At 45.5% G+C, this 13,509-nt stretch overlaps 1 protein-coding gene across 1 annotated transcript in view; it reads left to right on the top strand.

Annotated features, from left to right (window-relative positions):
* Nucleotides 1–13,509, top strand: part of MYO3B (myosin IIIB) — a 427,435-nt gene that overhangs the window by 299,268 nt on the left and 114,658 nt on the right. The window contains 2 exon segments of the mRNA XM_052652976.1: nt 4,992–5,093; nt 9,585–9,684. Coding sequence (XP_052508936.1) covers nt 4,992–5,093; nt 9,585–9,684 — 202 coding nt within the window.

The following is a 13,509-nucleotide window of genomic DNA, read 5'->3' as shown; positions in this document are numbered from 1 at the left end:
TAACTTTGTTTTATAAGAAGCCAGAATGATATTGGAGGTAGGAGTTGCTTCCTTCTTGACTAACCAATAGAAATACTTGTTTTTATAACATCCTATACTTTTTGCACAGCAATTTACAGTTCATACATTCACACAAAGGACTTCCAATCTCCTTATTCCTATAATATCATAGTCACGCTGAGAAGGAGGTTAGAGATTTTACCTCATTTTACAGATTGTGGCTAAGAAACCTCCCTGCAATTCAAACTGCATAACTCCTGATCTCCTGTCCTTCCCTCAAAATGTATTTTGAACATCCTGTCATTCAGAACACTCTGCTGGATGCTTTTTGGGTGGTCACGTAAACTGCCTGAAAATACTGAATTTTTTTCCTTCAAAAGATGGAAAGACAGTTGGATGCTCTACATCATATATCATCAGGGAAATAAAATTAAGACATCAATGAGATACCGCTGTTCACCTATTAGAACAGCCAAAATCTGGAACACTAGCAGCACCAAATGCTGGTGAGAATGTGGAGCAATACGAACTCTCACTGCCGGTGAGAATGCACAATGATGCGGTTACTTTGGAAGAGAATGTGGCAATTTCTTATAAAACTAAACATACTCTTACTATGTAATCCAGTAGTCATTCTCCTTAGCATTTACCCGAAGGAGCTGAAAATTTATGTCCACATAAAAACCTGTACAGGAATGTTTGCTTAAGACAACTTTATTTATAATTACCAAGTCTTGGAAGCAAAAAAGATGTCCTTCTGTAGGTAAATGGATAAACCATGACATATCCACACAATGGAATAGTCTTCAGTGCTGAAAAGAAGTGAGCTATCAAGCCACTAAAGACGTGAAGCTGGAGGAGGAAACGGCAACCCACTCCAGTACTCTTGCCTGGAGAATTCCATGGACAGAGGAGCCTGGTGGGCTACACCCCGAGGGGTTGCAAAGAGCCAGACACGACTGAGTGACTAACACTCAAGGACATGAAGGAATCTCAGGTGCATTTTACTAAGTGAAAGAAGCCAATCCGAACAGGACACATACTGTGTGATCCCAACTGTATGACATTCTGGAGAAGGCAACACTATGGAGACAGTAAAAGGATCAATAGTTGTGAAGGGGTGAGGAGCTGTGAGGAAGGACACATAGGCAGAACACAGAGGGTTTTCAGGGCCGGTGACAATACTCTGTGTGGCACCATAATGATGGATACGTGTCATTATAACATCCAAACTCAAAATGTATAGCGTCCAGAGCAAGCTGTAATATAAACTATGGATCTGGGGGAGGTATGACGTGTCAGTGTGGGTTCATCAGTTGTAACAAATGTACAGCTGATGAGGGATGTTGATAACTGGGGAGGCTGAGTATGTGTGGGGGCAAAGGGTATATGGGACATCTCTGTACCTTCCCCTCATTTTGCCGTGAACCTAAAATTGCTCTAAAAATATAGACTTTTTAACAAGGGAGGGGGACAGTCTCAGATGAAACCTGGCCTACCACAGGCTTGAAAGGAGGACTAAGCCAGGTCCGACTAACACAGTCACAAGGGGCGAATGATCTGTGATGCATCCCTGCCTCAATCCTTTTTGGAAGCAAGCAGGGCATAAATTATAAGAAGTGAATCCAACCTAAGGCTGCTGGGAGTCAGGAGACAGGATGCCTGAAGGGAAGAGGAATTCCTCAATGATGTTCCAGGACAGGCAGGAAGCTCATCTCCAGGGGAGAGGAAGGCCTCCCTCATTAGCCTCCAAGTTAGAGGAAGTGCTTACCAGACGAGACTTTCTTTGAACTCCGTCAAATTTGATTAATTTAGTGAAGAATCCCATGGATGGAGGAGCCTGGTAGGCTGCAGTTCATGGGGTCGCAAAGAGTCGGACACGACTGAGTGACTTCACTTTCACTTTTCACTTTCATGCATTGGAGAAGGCAATGGCACCCCACTCCAGTACTCCTGCCTGGAAAATCCCATGGACAGAGGAGCCTGGTAGGCTGCAGTCCATGGGGTCGCAAAGAGTCGGACACAACTGAGTGACTTCACTTTCACTTTTCACTTTCATGCATTGGAGAAGGGAATGGCAACCCACTTCAGTGTTCTTGCCTGGAGAATCCCAGGGACGGGGAAGCCTGGTGGGCTGCAGTCTATGGGGTCACACATAGTCGGACACGACTGAAGTGACTTAGCAGCAGCAGCAGCAGTGAAAAATCAGAGTGGAAATGGTCATAGGCCTAAAATTACTAGATTTGTTTTGTGTGGTAGAGGCGGAGGCCAGGCCTTGTGATACAACTGTAGGAAAAAAAAAAAAAAAAAGTATGTCAATGAGATTCTGCCCTTTAAGAAAAGAATTTGACTTTGGGCTGCTTTTGGTGGCATTTGCTTGTTGGACCTCCCACAGGTTGGCCTCTTTAAATTCTAGTAAATGGCTACTGACCAGCTGTAACTCCAGCCAGAAACCGCATGGGCTTCTTGTTCTACTGGCCAGCAGTAGTGAGGAGGGGAAGCCTGGGTCTCTGCGCCTCGTCTATAAGTACCCTCTGTGCCAGGTCCATGGTGAGGACAGGAAAGCTCACCAGGCGAAGATCACCAGCCAGGAAACCTACCCAGACAGCGTCCCTGCTGGAAGCAGTACCTGGCTCTGTCCTCTAGGTGGGTCATCAAACACCAGGCAATGCCAGAGCCACCTCCTGCAGCAGCCGAGCTGTGGGACTCTAAAAGGCCCAGGCACATGAATAAAATAAAGTGAATTTTTATTTCCATTACTAAGACAGTGGGGGTTAATGGTTTTTAAATGTTTAAATAAATGGGCTACAGCCTGTAATATTTAGGAATTCAGACTTCAGGGCAAAACTGCATGAGTTTGAATCCTGACTCTGCCTGCCTCCAGCTGTGTGTGGTTTTCTTGGGAAAACCATTTAAGCTCCCTATGCCTCAGTCTCCTTAGCTGTAAAATGGGAATGATAGTGGTCTCTACCTTTGAGAGTTCCTGTAGGAGTAAAGAGCTTAGGACAATAGGTAGCCATTCCCTTCTCCAGGGGATCTTCCCAACCCAGGGACTGAACCCAGGTCTCCTGCATTGCAGGAGGATTCTTTACCATCTGAACCACCAGGGAAGCCCAAGAATACCGGAGTGGGTAGCCTATCCCTTCTCCAGGGGATCTTCCAGACCCAGGGATCAAACCCAGGTCTCCCAAGAGAGAGTGTGTCTTAACATGGCCTTAACATGTCCTGTGTCTTAACATGGCCATCTTATAAGGATACTGATGATTGGGTTTAAGACCCACCTTAATCCAACAGGACCTTATTCTAAACCAGTTATATATGTTTGCACCCTGTTTCCAAAGAAGGTTACTGTGCTGAGGTGTGGGGTAAACATCTCTTTGTATGCTCAGTCTCTGTGTCAGAATGCAAGCTCCATGAGGACAGGGACTCTGTATGCCTGCTTAAGTGTGGTCCAAGGCAGCCTGCATTACTTATCACAGAATTCTTATGGGGCTGCCTGCAAGGAATGGAGAGACATGGTGCCACCAGGAGGGCCATGCTTGAGGGAAGAGAGCCATCCGGGTGGAGGGAGAGAGACAGGATAGAGAGAAACACATCTGAGAAAACAGAAAAGGAGAAAGGTCCCAAATATTCTAGGATGGTATGTCTAGAAGCATTTTTGGCAGAATTAGAAACAGCCTGAGTCAGGAAGCAGTGCAAGACGCGAGCAAACAGCCTCTGGATCACAGGCCAGGGAGGAAGGAGACAGGACAGAGTTAGGGTTGAAACCTCAGGGAGGAGCCTGCTGTGGAGAGGAGGGCCCCACTAGCAGGACAGTTGCTTCTAAAGCCAAGGAGTGTAGTTGGAAAGAACCTGGCTTCTCCAGATACCTGAGGTGGTTTGAGATGTAGGGACATTTTCAACCCATTGTGACCTTGTGGGTTGTGGAGCATGGAAGAAGACCTGGGACAGCCAGCAACATCCCTGCAGTACTTTCTCACCCAGGCCATTAGTGGTCTTGGTAGAGAAGTTTTTAGATGTTTATCACTGTGAAGTAAGCGAGTTCAGTTCAGTTCAGTCGCTCAGTCATGTCCAACTCTTTGTGACCCCATGAACTGCAGCACGCCAGGCCTCCCTGTCCATCACCAACTCCCAGAGTTTACCCAAACCCATGTCCATTGAGTCACTGATGCCATCCAACCATCTCATCCTCTGTCGTCCCCTTCTTCTCCTGTCCTCAATCTTTCCCAGCATCAGGGTCTTTTCAAATGAGCCAGCTCTTCGCATCAGGTGGCCAAAGTATTGGAGTTTCAGCTTCAACATCGGTCCTTCCAATGAACACCCAGGACTGATCTCTTTTAGGGCTGACCTCCTTTAGGATGGACTGTTGGATCTCCTTGCAGTAAGTTAACTATAGTTACTGAAGTAAGCTATCTGGACTATGAAAAACTGCACTGGTGATGTTCCTCCACTAAAGATAGTGTGTAGTCTGCCTGTTCCATGACGGCATAATTGACCATGGACCCACAAAGCTCAGTGAACAGGACTGCAAGACAAAAGGAATAGAGAGAGGCCTGCCCCAGGGTAGACACGCGGAGAGACAGAGGAGGCCCCATCCCTCTTTTTCTCCTCAGGTGGTGCCGCTCAAAGGTAATGGGAATGCTGTCCATTTGTCACTCCTGGAACCCCAACCTGCTGCACTCATGACCTCGGTCACCCAGCTCCCTATTTGACGAGTGCAATCAATGAGACAGGTTACCCAACCTCCCCCGTGTCACCAAGCTGGTAGAGAGTCCGGCCAGGAGAGTTACTAAGTGTCCTGTTCCCTATACTTGTGCCCTTTCACAGCCACACTGTTAACTCTTCAAAATAAGCTCCAAATCCATCACCTCAGAGCCTCAAACCATAAGAAAAATGTGGATTTCCCTCGCCATGCTGTATTCCCCACTTTGGTAATTCATCCAGGTGGAGGGCATAACCTTGAGAAGATGCTGTTTTGTTTCATTCCACAGGGTGCCCTTCAGACCAAAGCAGTGATCCACAGCCCACCATCACAGGGGGTCCCAGCGGAACTGCACAGGGTCAGTTCTCCAGTGAGCCTGGTGACCACAAAGGTGAGGTCATTAGAAGTTTGGGATGGGTGTCTCCTTTATTTGTGGACGCTCCAGAGAAGATTCCAGAGCTGGAAATGATCACCTGATGTGATCCCTCTGTCTGGCCACTCTTTTGTTTTTTTTCTACAGGTGACAGCTGATTAAGTTCAGGGGCAGCCTTGCAGGGGAGCCCCTTATCTCTGGGGCTCAACCCCTCTGCAGCTGCCTGGGTGCCCAGTTACACTGGGGAAAATGGGCTAGTGGCAGCTCTCCTTGCCAACTGCCTCCCTTCAGCGCATCCTCTTGGAGCAGACACTGACATGTTTCTATCCTATTTACCTTAAGACCTTTTGAAAGTTTAGCTTCTCGGGACTATCTTTCTATGATCCTGACACTGATACATTGAGCACATTCATAGGGGGAAGGAACACTGTAGACAAAAAGTTGAAACTTGAGTATCTGGTCTAAGCTTTCTATTAATTATCATCATTGTATAATGAGAGAATTGGACTAGATCAATGGTTTTCAAACATTTAAAAGATATTAGAAACCTCCATTTTTTTCAGATTGAAGGTCCCTGAGCTTCTGCTTGAAGAATCAGCTATGATTTTAAAAATATGACCTTTAATGCTGATGCTCACATGTATGAAATGTGAGGCTGAGTTGCCCTGAATCTCACCATAGAGCTTGGAGGTACAGTGTAACTCCAGGCCCAGCAGTGAGGTCTGAGTGCTTCCAGCTTCTTTGGAATCTGCAACCCAGCCTAGGTTTCAAGAAAATGCACAACTGAAGCCTCACCTCAGGGCAAGGAGGTTAGGGAGAGGGAAAAAAGAGAAGAGGGGGAGCCCCAGGAGCAGCAGTGTTTCTTGAACTTGAGGAGGCTAGGAGGTGAGACAGGGAGACACTTCAATTTCAAAAGAAGGCTGTCTAGATGTTACAGACCTACAGTCTAGATCTGTTCTCCCTAGCAGATGTCAGAAATAGGAGGTCTTCCTGTTGTAATCAACACACGGTATGGTTTGTTTGGCCCAACCAACTTTTTTTTTTTTTTCTCAAACAGAAAACATTGAACCCAAATGTTTTCAAATTGAATGTGCATTCTCTGGTTCTCCACAAACCGCATTTGTTACCTGAGTGACCCCAAAGGCATTTTTAATTTACAACACCTGCTCTGTGTTTTTTTTTTTTCCTCCTGATGATCAAATGCTCTTTCATTTTATTTCAAAATGTGAAGAATTGCCTCAGTTCTTCTGGGAAATATGAATAGCTCTAGAGTTCAGTCTGACTCTGGAAGGCTTTGACTCCGCCAGAGAAGTCCCTCCCAGTCTCTCTTTATTTCATTTAACCAGGATACTTCAGGATGCTTCCCTGGAGACAGGAGACCCATGTCTGGAGGAGCCATGTCACACCTGCACATACCTCAAGTCTGATATTTTGTGAACGTTTCTGCTATTGAAGTGCATCGTTTATTTTTCGCAGCCATGTCACGGGTTTAATTCCTTTAGCCCGATCTGTTCACTTAGAGTCAGTCACCCTATTTCACGCTATTCTTTTTCTCTGTGTTTCCATTTCTCCAATCTCCTTGTTTAACAAGTAATTTGCCAGAGAGATGCCAAATTATCCCAACTGTCACTGGACATACTTAAAAGTATTTGACAGGGACTTCCCTGGTGGTCCAGTGGCTAAGACTCTGGGCTCCCAAAGCAGGGGGCCCAGGTTCAACCCCTGGTCAGGGAACTCGGGCCCTGTGCAGCCAAATAAATATTTTTAAAACTATTTGACAATTTAGGATTTCTCTTTGAATTCAGTGGTTCTATAACCTTTTTTATTCATTTAAAAAACTTTAAAAGTTGAGGTATAATTGACCTACAACATTATATTTGTGTCAGGTGTACAACATTTCTGATTTAAGTTTATCTCTTCGACTCAAATCCTCGTCACTGCTCTTCTGACAAAGCTGGCGGACAGAGGAGCAGACTTCGTCTAATCTTTAATAAGAATATTCTGTACCTTTCTATTTGGCTTTTAAACTTCAAATGACTCGGAAATCAATATTTTGATGACTGAAGTGCAAGTGAAGAAGAAGCAGGAATGAGTTTTCCCTTTACTTACATGATCAGAAATTCTGTGGGTTTTTATTGGAAGCCGGGGCAGAATAACTGGGAGCGCCGGCCAAGTGTCAGAGGCGCCACTGCCTCCTCTCTCTCTGGTGATGGACACAGCACCTTCATAAGGAGAGCCCAAACCAAATGCGGTTAATGGTCTTCCTCCCTTTGCTTGTGCTTCTTCCTCTCTGGATTGCTGTTAAACTGCTATTTCTCATTTTCATACTGAGGATCTCAAAATAGATGCAGACAGCAACAATGTCCGCCTCCTGTGTGGACAAGACCATCTGGGCTTTGGTCAGTGAGTGGTAGCCCTTGGTGCTGCTGAATTGGGCCAGAGGACAAGATTAAAAATGATTTCTGTTGATTTTCCTTCTTAGTAAGGAAACAGATATTTTTGTCCCTAAAGTGGGCTTCTTTTTTTTTCTTTTCATATCATTTCTCACTTTTATATTGCTTCTCACGGTGAGCTTGGGTCAAACAATGTTTTAAAATCTCCAGGAGGGGGAAGCCTGCCTGGTCCTCTAACCAGAGGAGTTCATCAATCAAGAAAAGGCAGGGAAGGGAGGAGAGGGGATCGGTTCGTGAAATTCTAAAAGGCTGCAGCTATTTTTCTTGATTTCTGCTTCCCACTTCTTTTAATATTGTTGTTTCACGGTTTGGTCATAATGTGTGTTTGCATGTGAGTGTATGTATATAATAATAAAAATGTAATAATATTCCATATAAAATTTTCTTTTTATCCTTTTGGTGTTTATAGCAATAGTAATAATAACAGATGGTCTTATCTACCACTGATAGTGAAAAATATCACATTTCTGCTACACAAAAGATAAATATGCCTAAGGAACCAAATGAATAATATAAAATCAGGGCATACTCTTCACAGAATAGACAAAAACAATTGATTTCCATATTTCTTTCAATGCACTCCATTTTTATCATATTATATTTACCATCATGATAACAGAAACCTTCAATATTTTATGCACCTTCCACACTATGTCACAATTGAAAAATGTGTCGATTATCTTCATTGCTTGTATTTTGGGTTGGCTCTTTCAAGATGATCTAAAATAAGGAGAATAAATAGGCACAGAGTCTCCTTCCGACCCTAATGGATTGGTGGGATCAGTTAACAATGTGTAACTATGGTTCTCAACCCTGGCCACACCTTAAAATTATCTAGGGAGCTTTTTAAAAATGATGCCAACTCCACACCAGACCAGTCTCAGAATCGCTGGGAGTTGGGTTCAGGCATATTTAAAATCTTCCTGGGTGATTCTAATGTACAGTCAAGATTAAGAATTGTTGATCTGGAGCAGTGTCTTCCAGACCTCAACATCAATCCTGATTACCTCAAGGGCTTGTTAAAAACACAGATTGCCAGCCTCCACCTGCAGACTTTCTGATTCATTTAGGTCAGGGTGAGGCCCAAGAATTTTATTTTCTACCAAGTTTTTAGGCGATGTTGATGCTTTCTGTGATGTGTTTTCAATTAGCTGTGATAACGTGGGGCCCATATCTTGAGAACCACTGACATGAAACATTGTGTTAGAAAGGAACTTGAAGCCAAATGAAAGTTCAAGAGAAGAAGGCAATGTTTAGTTAGTCACAGCTGCCCTGGTCATAAAAGGAGGAACTGTGCTTGTCACTCTCACTCTTGAGAAACTCGCCAGTGAGCTGTCCTCAAATCTCAGTACAGAACTGAGTTCCTCCTGAAATGAATCCCTAGTTGTAGCAATCCTACCCACATTGTCTCAGACGGTAGAGAATCTGCCTGCAGTGCAGGAGACTTGTATTTAGTCCCTGGGTTGGGAAGATCCCCTGGAGAAGGGAATAGATACCCACTCCAGTATTCTTGCCTGGAGAATCCCATGGACAGAGGAGCCTGGCAGGCTACAGTCCATAGGGTTGCAAAGGGTCAGACATGGCTGAGTGACTAACACTTTCACTTACTTACACACATTGTGAAGGTATTTCTTGACCACCGTCCTCATCCACAGGCAGCTCTGCCCAAGCCAGCCAGGACTGGAAGCTGGACTCCTAAGACTGTCCAGCACCACACCACTCCAGCCCATGTGTTCTGCTGCTTGCCGACTTCCTCACCTTGGGGCCTCCAACCTGTCTACTCTTTATATCTATTGTCATAGACAGGTGGCTTGTTTCCTACAAGATGAGTTATTTTATCCAGTTTGCCAGCTGGGACTGAGGACAAAGAAAGGCCTGTCATCACAGAACAAGTCAGTTTTGATGATGTGTCCTAGACAAAGGTTGCAGAAAGTCAGGGAGCAGCGCGAGGACAGGCAGCAAGGTGCTGCAGAGAGAATAGATGGCTACTGGAATCAAACCCTGCCTGCCTCTGAATTTATCCTCAGTCTCTAAGCACTTGTGTGTTTTCTCTTAGTTCTGAGGGGCTCTGGCGATCATAAAAGCAGCCCACAAGCAGAATCCAGCAATGGCCATGCAGAGACTTCAAGCACCTCTCCTGTCACTGAGAAAAATTGGTGAGTCTTATCTGTAAGATTTTATTCCAACAGACAATGAAACAAAAGTATTTCTTACACTGTGTTATTTTGGTGAGTTGGAGAGAGTGGAGCCAGAATGTGTTGCCCGCCAGATTCCTCCAAGTCATTACTCTGTGGGCAAAAGTCTTTGATCTACACGGCAATCTGGTTACAACCTTCTTGTGGGTTCTCCTCATAGTGAAACCTGTATTTGGCCTCAGCAGGTTAAAACAGTGGTTCTCATCTGGGGGCAGTTTTGCCCCCTCCCACTCTCCTTCTGAGGACATGTTTGGTTGTCACAACTCTTCACAGGGGGTTTGTGTAAAGGACGTCTAGTGGATCGAGGCCAGGGACGCTGCTCCCCAGTCTACAGTGCACAAGACAGCTCCCGCCCCACCAAAGAACTGACTAGCCTGAAAGGAAAAAACTGGGGGCTCAAGCTAATGCAAAAAGGGTATATCATTTTCATTAAAAGTTTACTCCAGGATTTTGAGGAAATAAGCAGGCCATTAGAAAATCCATTGCATCTTTTTTGGGAAAAGAGGTGGTCTTAATTTGTAACTTCTAAAAATAATTCTTAATTTTTGAGACATCTTATTAATATTTTGAAACTTGACAAATTAAATCCTCACTACTTCTCTGCTGCTGCTGCTGCTGCTTCTGCTAAGTTGCCTCAGTCGTGTCCAACTCTGTGTGACTCCATAGATGCAGGCCACCAGGCTTCCCCGTCCCTGGGATTCTCCAGGCAAGAACACTGGAGTGGATTGCTATTTCCTTCTCCAATGCGTGAAAGTGAAGTCGCTCAGTCGTGTCCGACTCTTAGCGACCCCATGGACTGCAGCCTACCAGGCTCCTCCATCCATGGATTTTTCAGGCGAGAGTACTGGAGTGGGGTGCCATTGCTTGAGCTGCTCAAATTGCTTGAGCTGTTTTTAAAGTAGTCTGTGGTTGTCTCTCAGTAACCACAGGGAATGGTTCCAGGAGCCCCCACAGATAACAAACTTTGCTGTTGCTCAAGTCCTTTACATATAGAATGTTGTGGTACAGTTTGCCCTCCACATCTATGGGTTTCACAACCACAAATTCAGCCAACCTTGGATTTGCACAAAACCCATAGAAATGGAGGGCAGATTGTACTTAATAGTCAGAATAGCTCATGTAAGGGTACTTGATGAAATATTATAGGCCTAGTATCTCATATTAGAGATACTTTCATATTTTGAACAAAGTTCAAAATTTCAGCAGAAAGACTACTGAACTTGGCAGGTAGAAGACTTGGGTTCTGATCCTAAAGCTAGCATTTTCCAGCCCTTTGATCTTGGGCAAGGCAATGAATATAGTTTGGGAAATGGCTCCAGCCCCAGCCTGACTCCCATCAACCTCCACTGATGACCAGCTTTACTCAGAATATCAGGGCTGTGCTGTGAGCAATGTCCGCTTCCCTTCCCTCCACCTTAGAACTGCCCCTTCTGTTCAGCTGTCCATTCTTCCTTTGCTCACCCCGGGGAGCTCTCCCGGGCTCACCTCTGTGATGTTCCTGCCCTCCAGGTCCTGCCGCCATCAGGCAGACCAGCCCTGGCTTTCACATCTTTCTCCCTCTGCTGCCTCTTCCCCATTTGCTGATTCCTCTCCCCATCTAACAAAAGTCTTCCCTTGGCCCTGTCCCTCTCTCTTCTTACTTTTACACCTCAGACTTCCTCAGACTGACATCCAGCTCGGTTGCCTCATTCCTTCACCAACCCCTCCCTCTCTAAACCCGAAATCATCCATGCCCTCACCATATCCCTCAAACAGTCCTTGGGAAGCTTAACTCCCAGTTAAGAGAGCCTTGTATTCATCAGGTTGTGCAACACGGTGCCATGGGCCTTGCTTTCCACGAGTCGCACTCGTCCTCGGTTTCTACAGCACCGCGGTCTTAAGCTTCTTTCTCCCAGATGTCCTCTGTCTTCATCCTGCTCCTCTTCCACCCACCTTGAAATACAGGCAGTTCTCCAAGTCCTTGACTCTCTTCTTTCTTCACTTCTCCCTGGGCAGTAGCCTCTCTCACTAGTGTATTCTGGTACCAACTCTCAGCTGAGAGAGCATGATTCTCAGGTCTCTGTTCTGAGCTCCACCCTACTACATCCACCTCCTGCTGCCCGTAGATTCCTGATCTACACACCAGGGCCTCAACAGAAAAGCCCACCAAAGGACCTCCACCAGCTCACCAGACCTCGCCACTTCCATGAGTGCTACACACATTCTCCTGTGACCTGGGCTTCAAACCTGGTGCTCATTTTTGATCCCCATGTCTCACTTAACCCCACCTCCAATCACTTGTTTAGCATCCTTCCCTTGCCCAGACCTACCATTATCTGTCTCTCTCTACTCTCTCCTCTTTACAGATCAGCTTTTATTTCTAACACCTGATCAATTGTCTTAAAGCATATTCTGACTTCTCAAAGAACTTTAGTGGCTTCCTGTTTCAGACCAAAAGAGGTTCAGACTCCTCAGTCTGCTTTTGCAAGCCTCTCTCTATCTCACTGCAGTTTGTCCCCTAGACTCAGCTCCTGCATGACCCTATATGCACCTCTGGCTTCCTGGAGTCAGACTTTATGTTGTTCCTACCAGTGCATCTACTTCTGTTCTCTTTGCCCTCTCCTTTCAGTTCAGCTCTTACCTATTTCATCAAGATACAACATCATCTCTGTCTTCTCTACAGAGTCCTTGATTCTCTTTAACACTCCTTGAACCATCATGGACCATTTATGACTGTACTACTCAAAGGGCTGGTTCATATGAAAATGAGGTTGTGTCCTAATGTATATCAAGCTACTGCTTCCTTCAAGGAAGTCTTGCTCCCCTTCCCCCATATATAGTCTCAGCCAAATGAAACAAGATACTTGGTAACTAATTGAACTGATTTGTATTCTGACACAAACTCTTGATGACATTGTGAGTGGTAACATTGACAGGCTGGGTCCTTGGACCACTTTGGTATATTACTCCCTGCGGCTCTCCATGTTTTGTCTGGTGTTGTGGTTGACCATGTGCCAGCAGTTAAGCTTCTCAAGGGCAAGGGCCAAATTTTCCTTCTTCCTGTTTCTAGTACATGCAATGGGTCTCAATAAATTTGTCAGGCTGACTTCCAAGACCACTCTTCAGAACTCATATTTTTATGAAAGGAATGTTCTCCCTCCTCAATCTTTAAGTGGTGGTGGCAATAACAGGATTCAGAATAATTCGTCAGATAGTGTTTCAGGTCATCATCCGTGCCCTAGGGAAGGTGGGAGCCCATTTTTCTCTCTGTGTTTGATATTCACCTCAGTGCCCTGTGGTACAACCCAGGGGTTGAAAGGAAGGATGTCTTGAGGGGGTCAGGCAAGGCATAATGAGAAGAGAGCTGGGTCATGCCAGGGGTGACGCTCCCAGCAGCAAGTTCAAGGACCCTTCAGGGTAACAGGTCCAAAGATGGAAGTTCCAGTGCTGGGCTGGTCACTCAGATATGTGGACACAGACTCCTTCCATTACTTTGCCCTGCTATCCCAGCACATCAGCACTTAGAAGCACAAGGTAGCTGAAGCAGCATGCTAAGGATCCCTTGTTCACATGGCATTGTCCAAAGAAGGAAGGAAGAGATGGGTGGAGAAGGGCTAGCCTCAGGAGTCTCTCCCTGTTGGTCATGAGGGAAACCTTTCCCAGAAGTCCCGAGGACACTCCTTTCACATCTTATCAGATGAAATTTGCAGAGGTGGCTCTGCAGGGAAGAGGAGTCCAGCAAGGGAAGCTGGAAAGGTGAGCACTTTCAGCTTCTGCAGAAGAAAGTAAGCAAAGAATAAAGGGGTT

The sequence above is a fragment of the Budorcas taxicolor genome, chromosome 2, assembly GCF_023091745.1.
Source record: "Budorcas taxicolor isolate Tak-1 chromosome 2, Takin1.1, whole genome shotgun sequence".
Lineage (NCBI taxonomy): Eukaryota > Metazoa > Chordata > Mammalia > Artiodactyla > Bovidae > Budorcas > Budorcas taxicolor.
The sequence above is the reverse complement of the archived record's forward strand: the minus strand, read 5'-3'. Positions and strand labels throughout refer to the sequence as shown.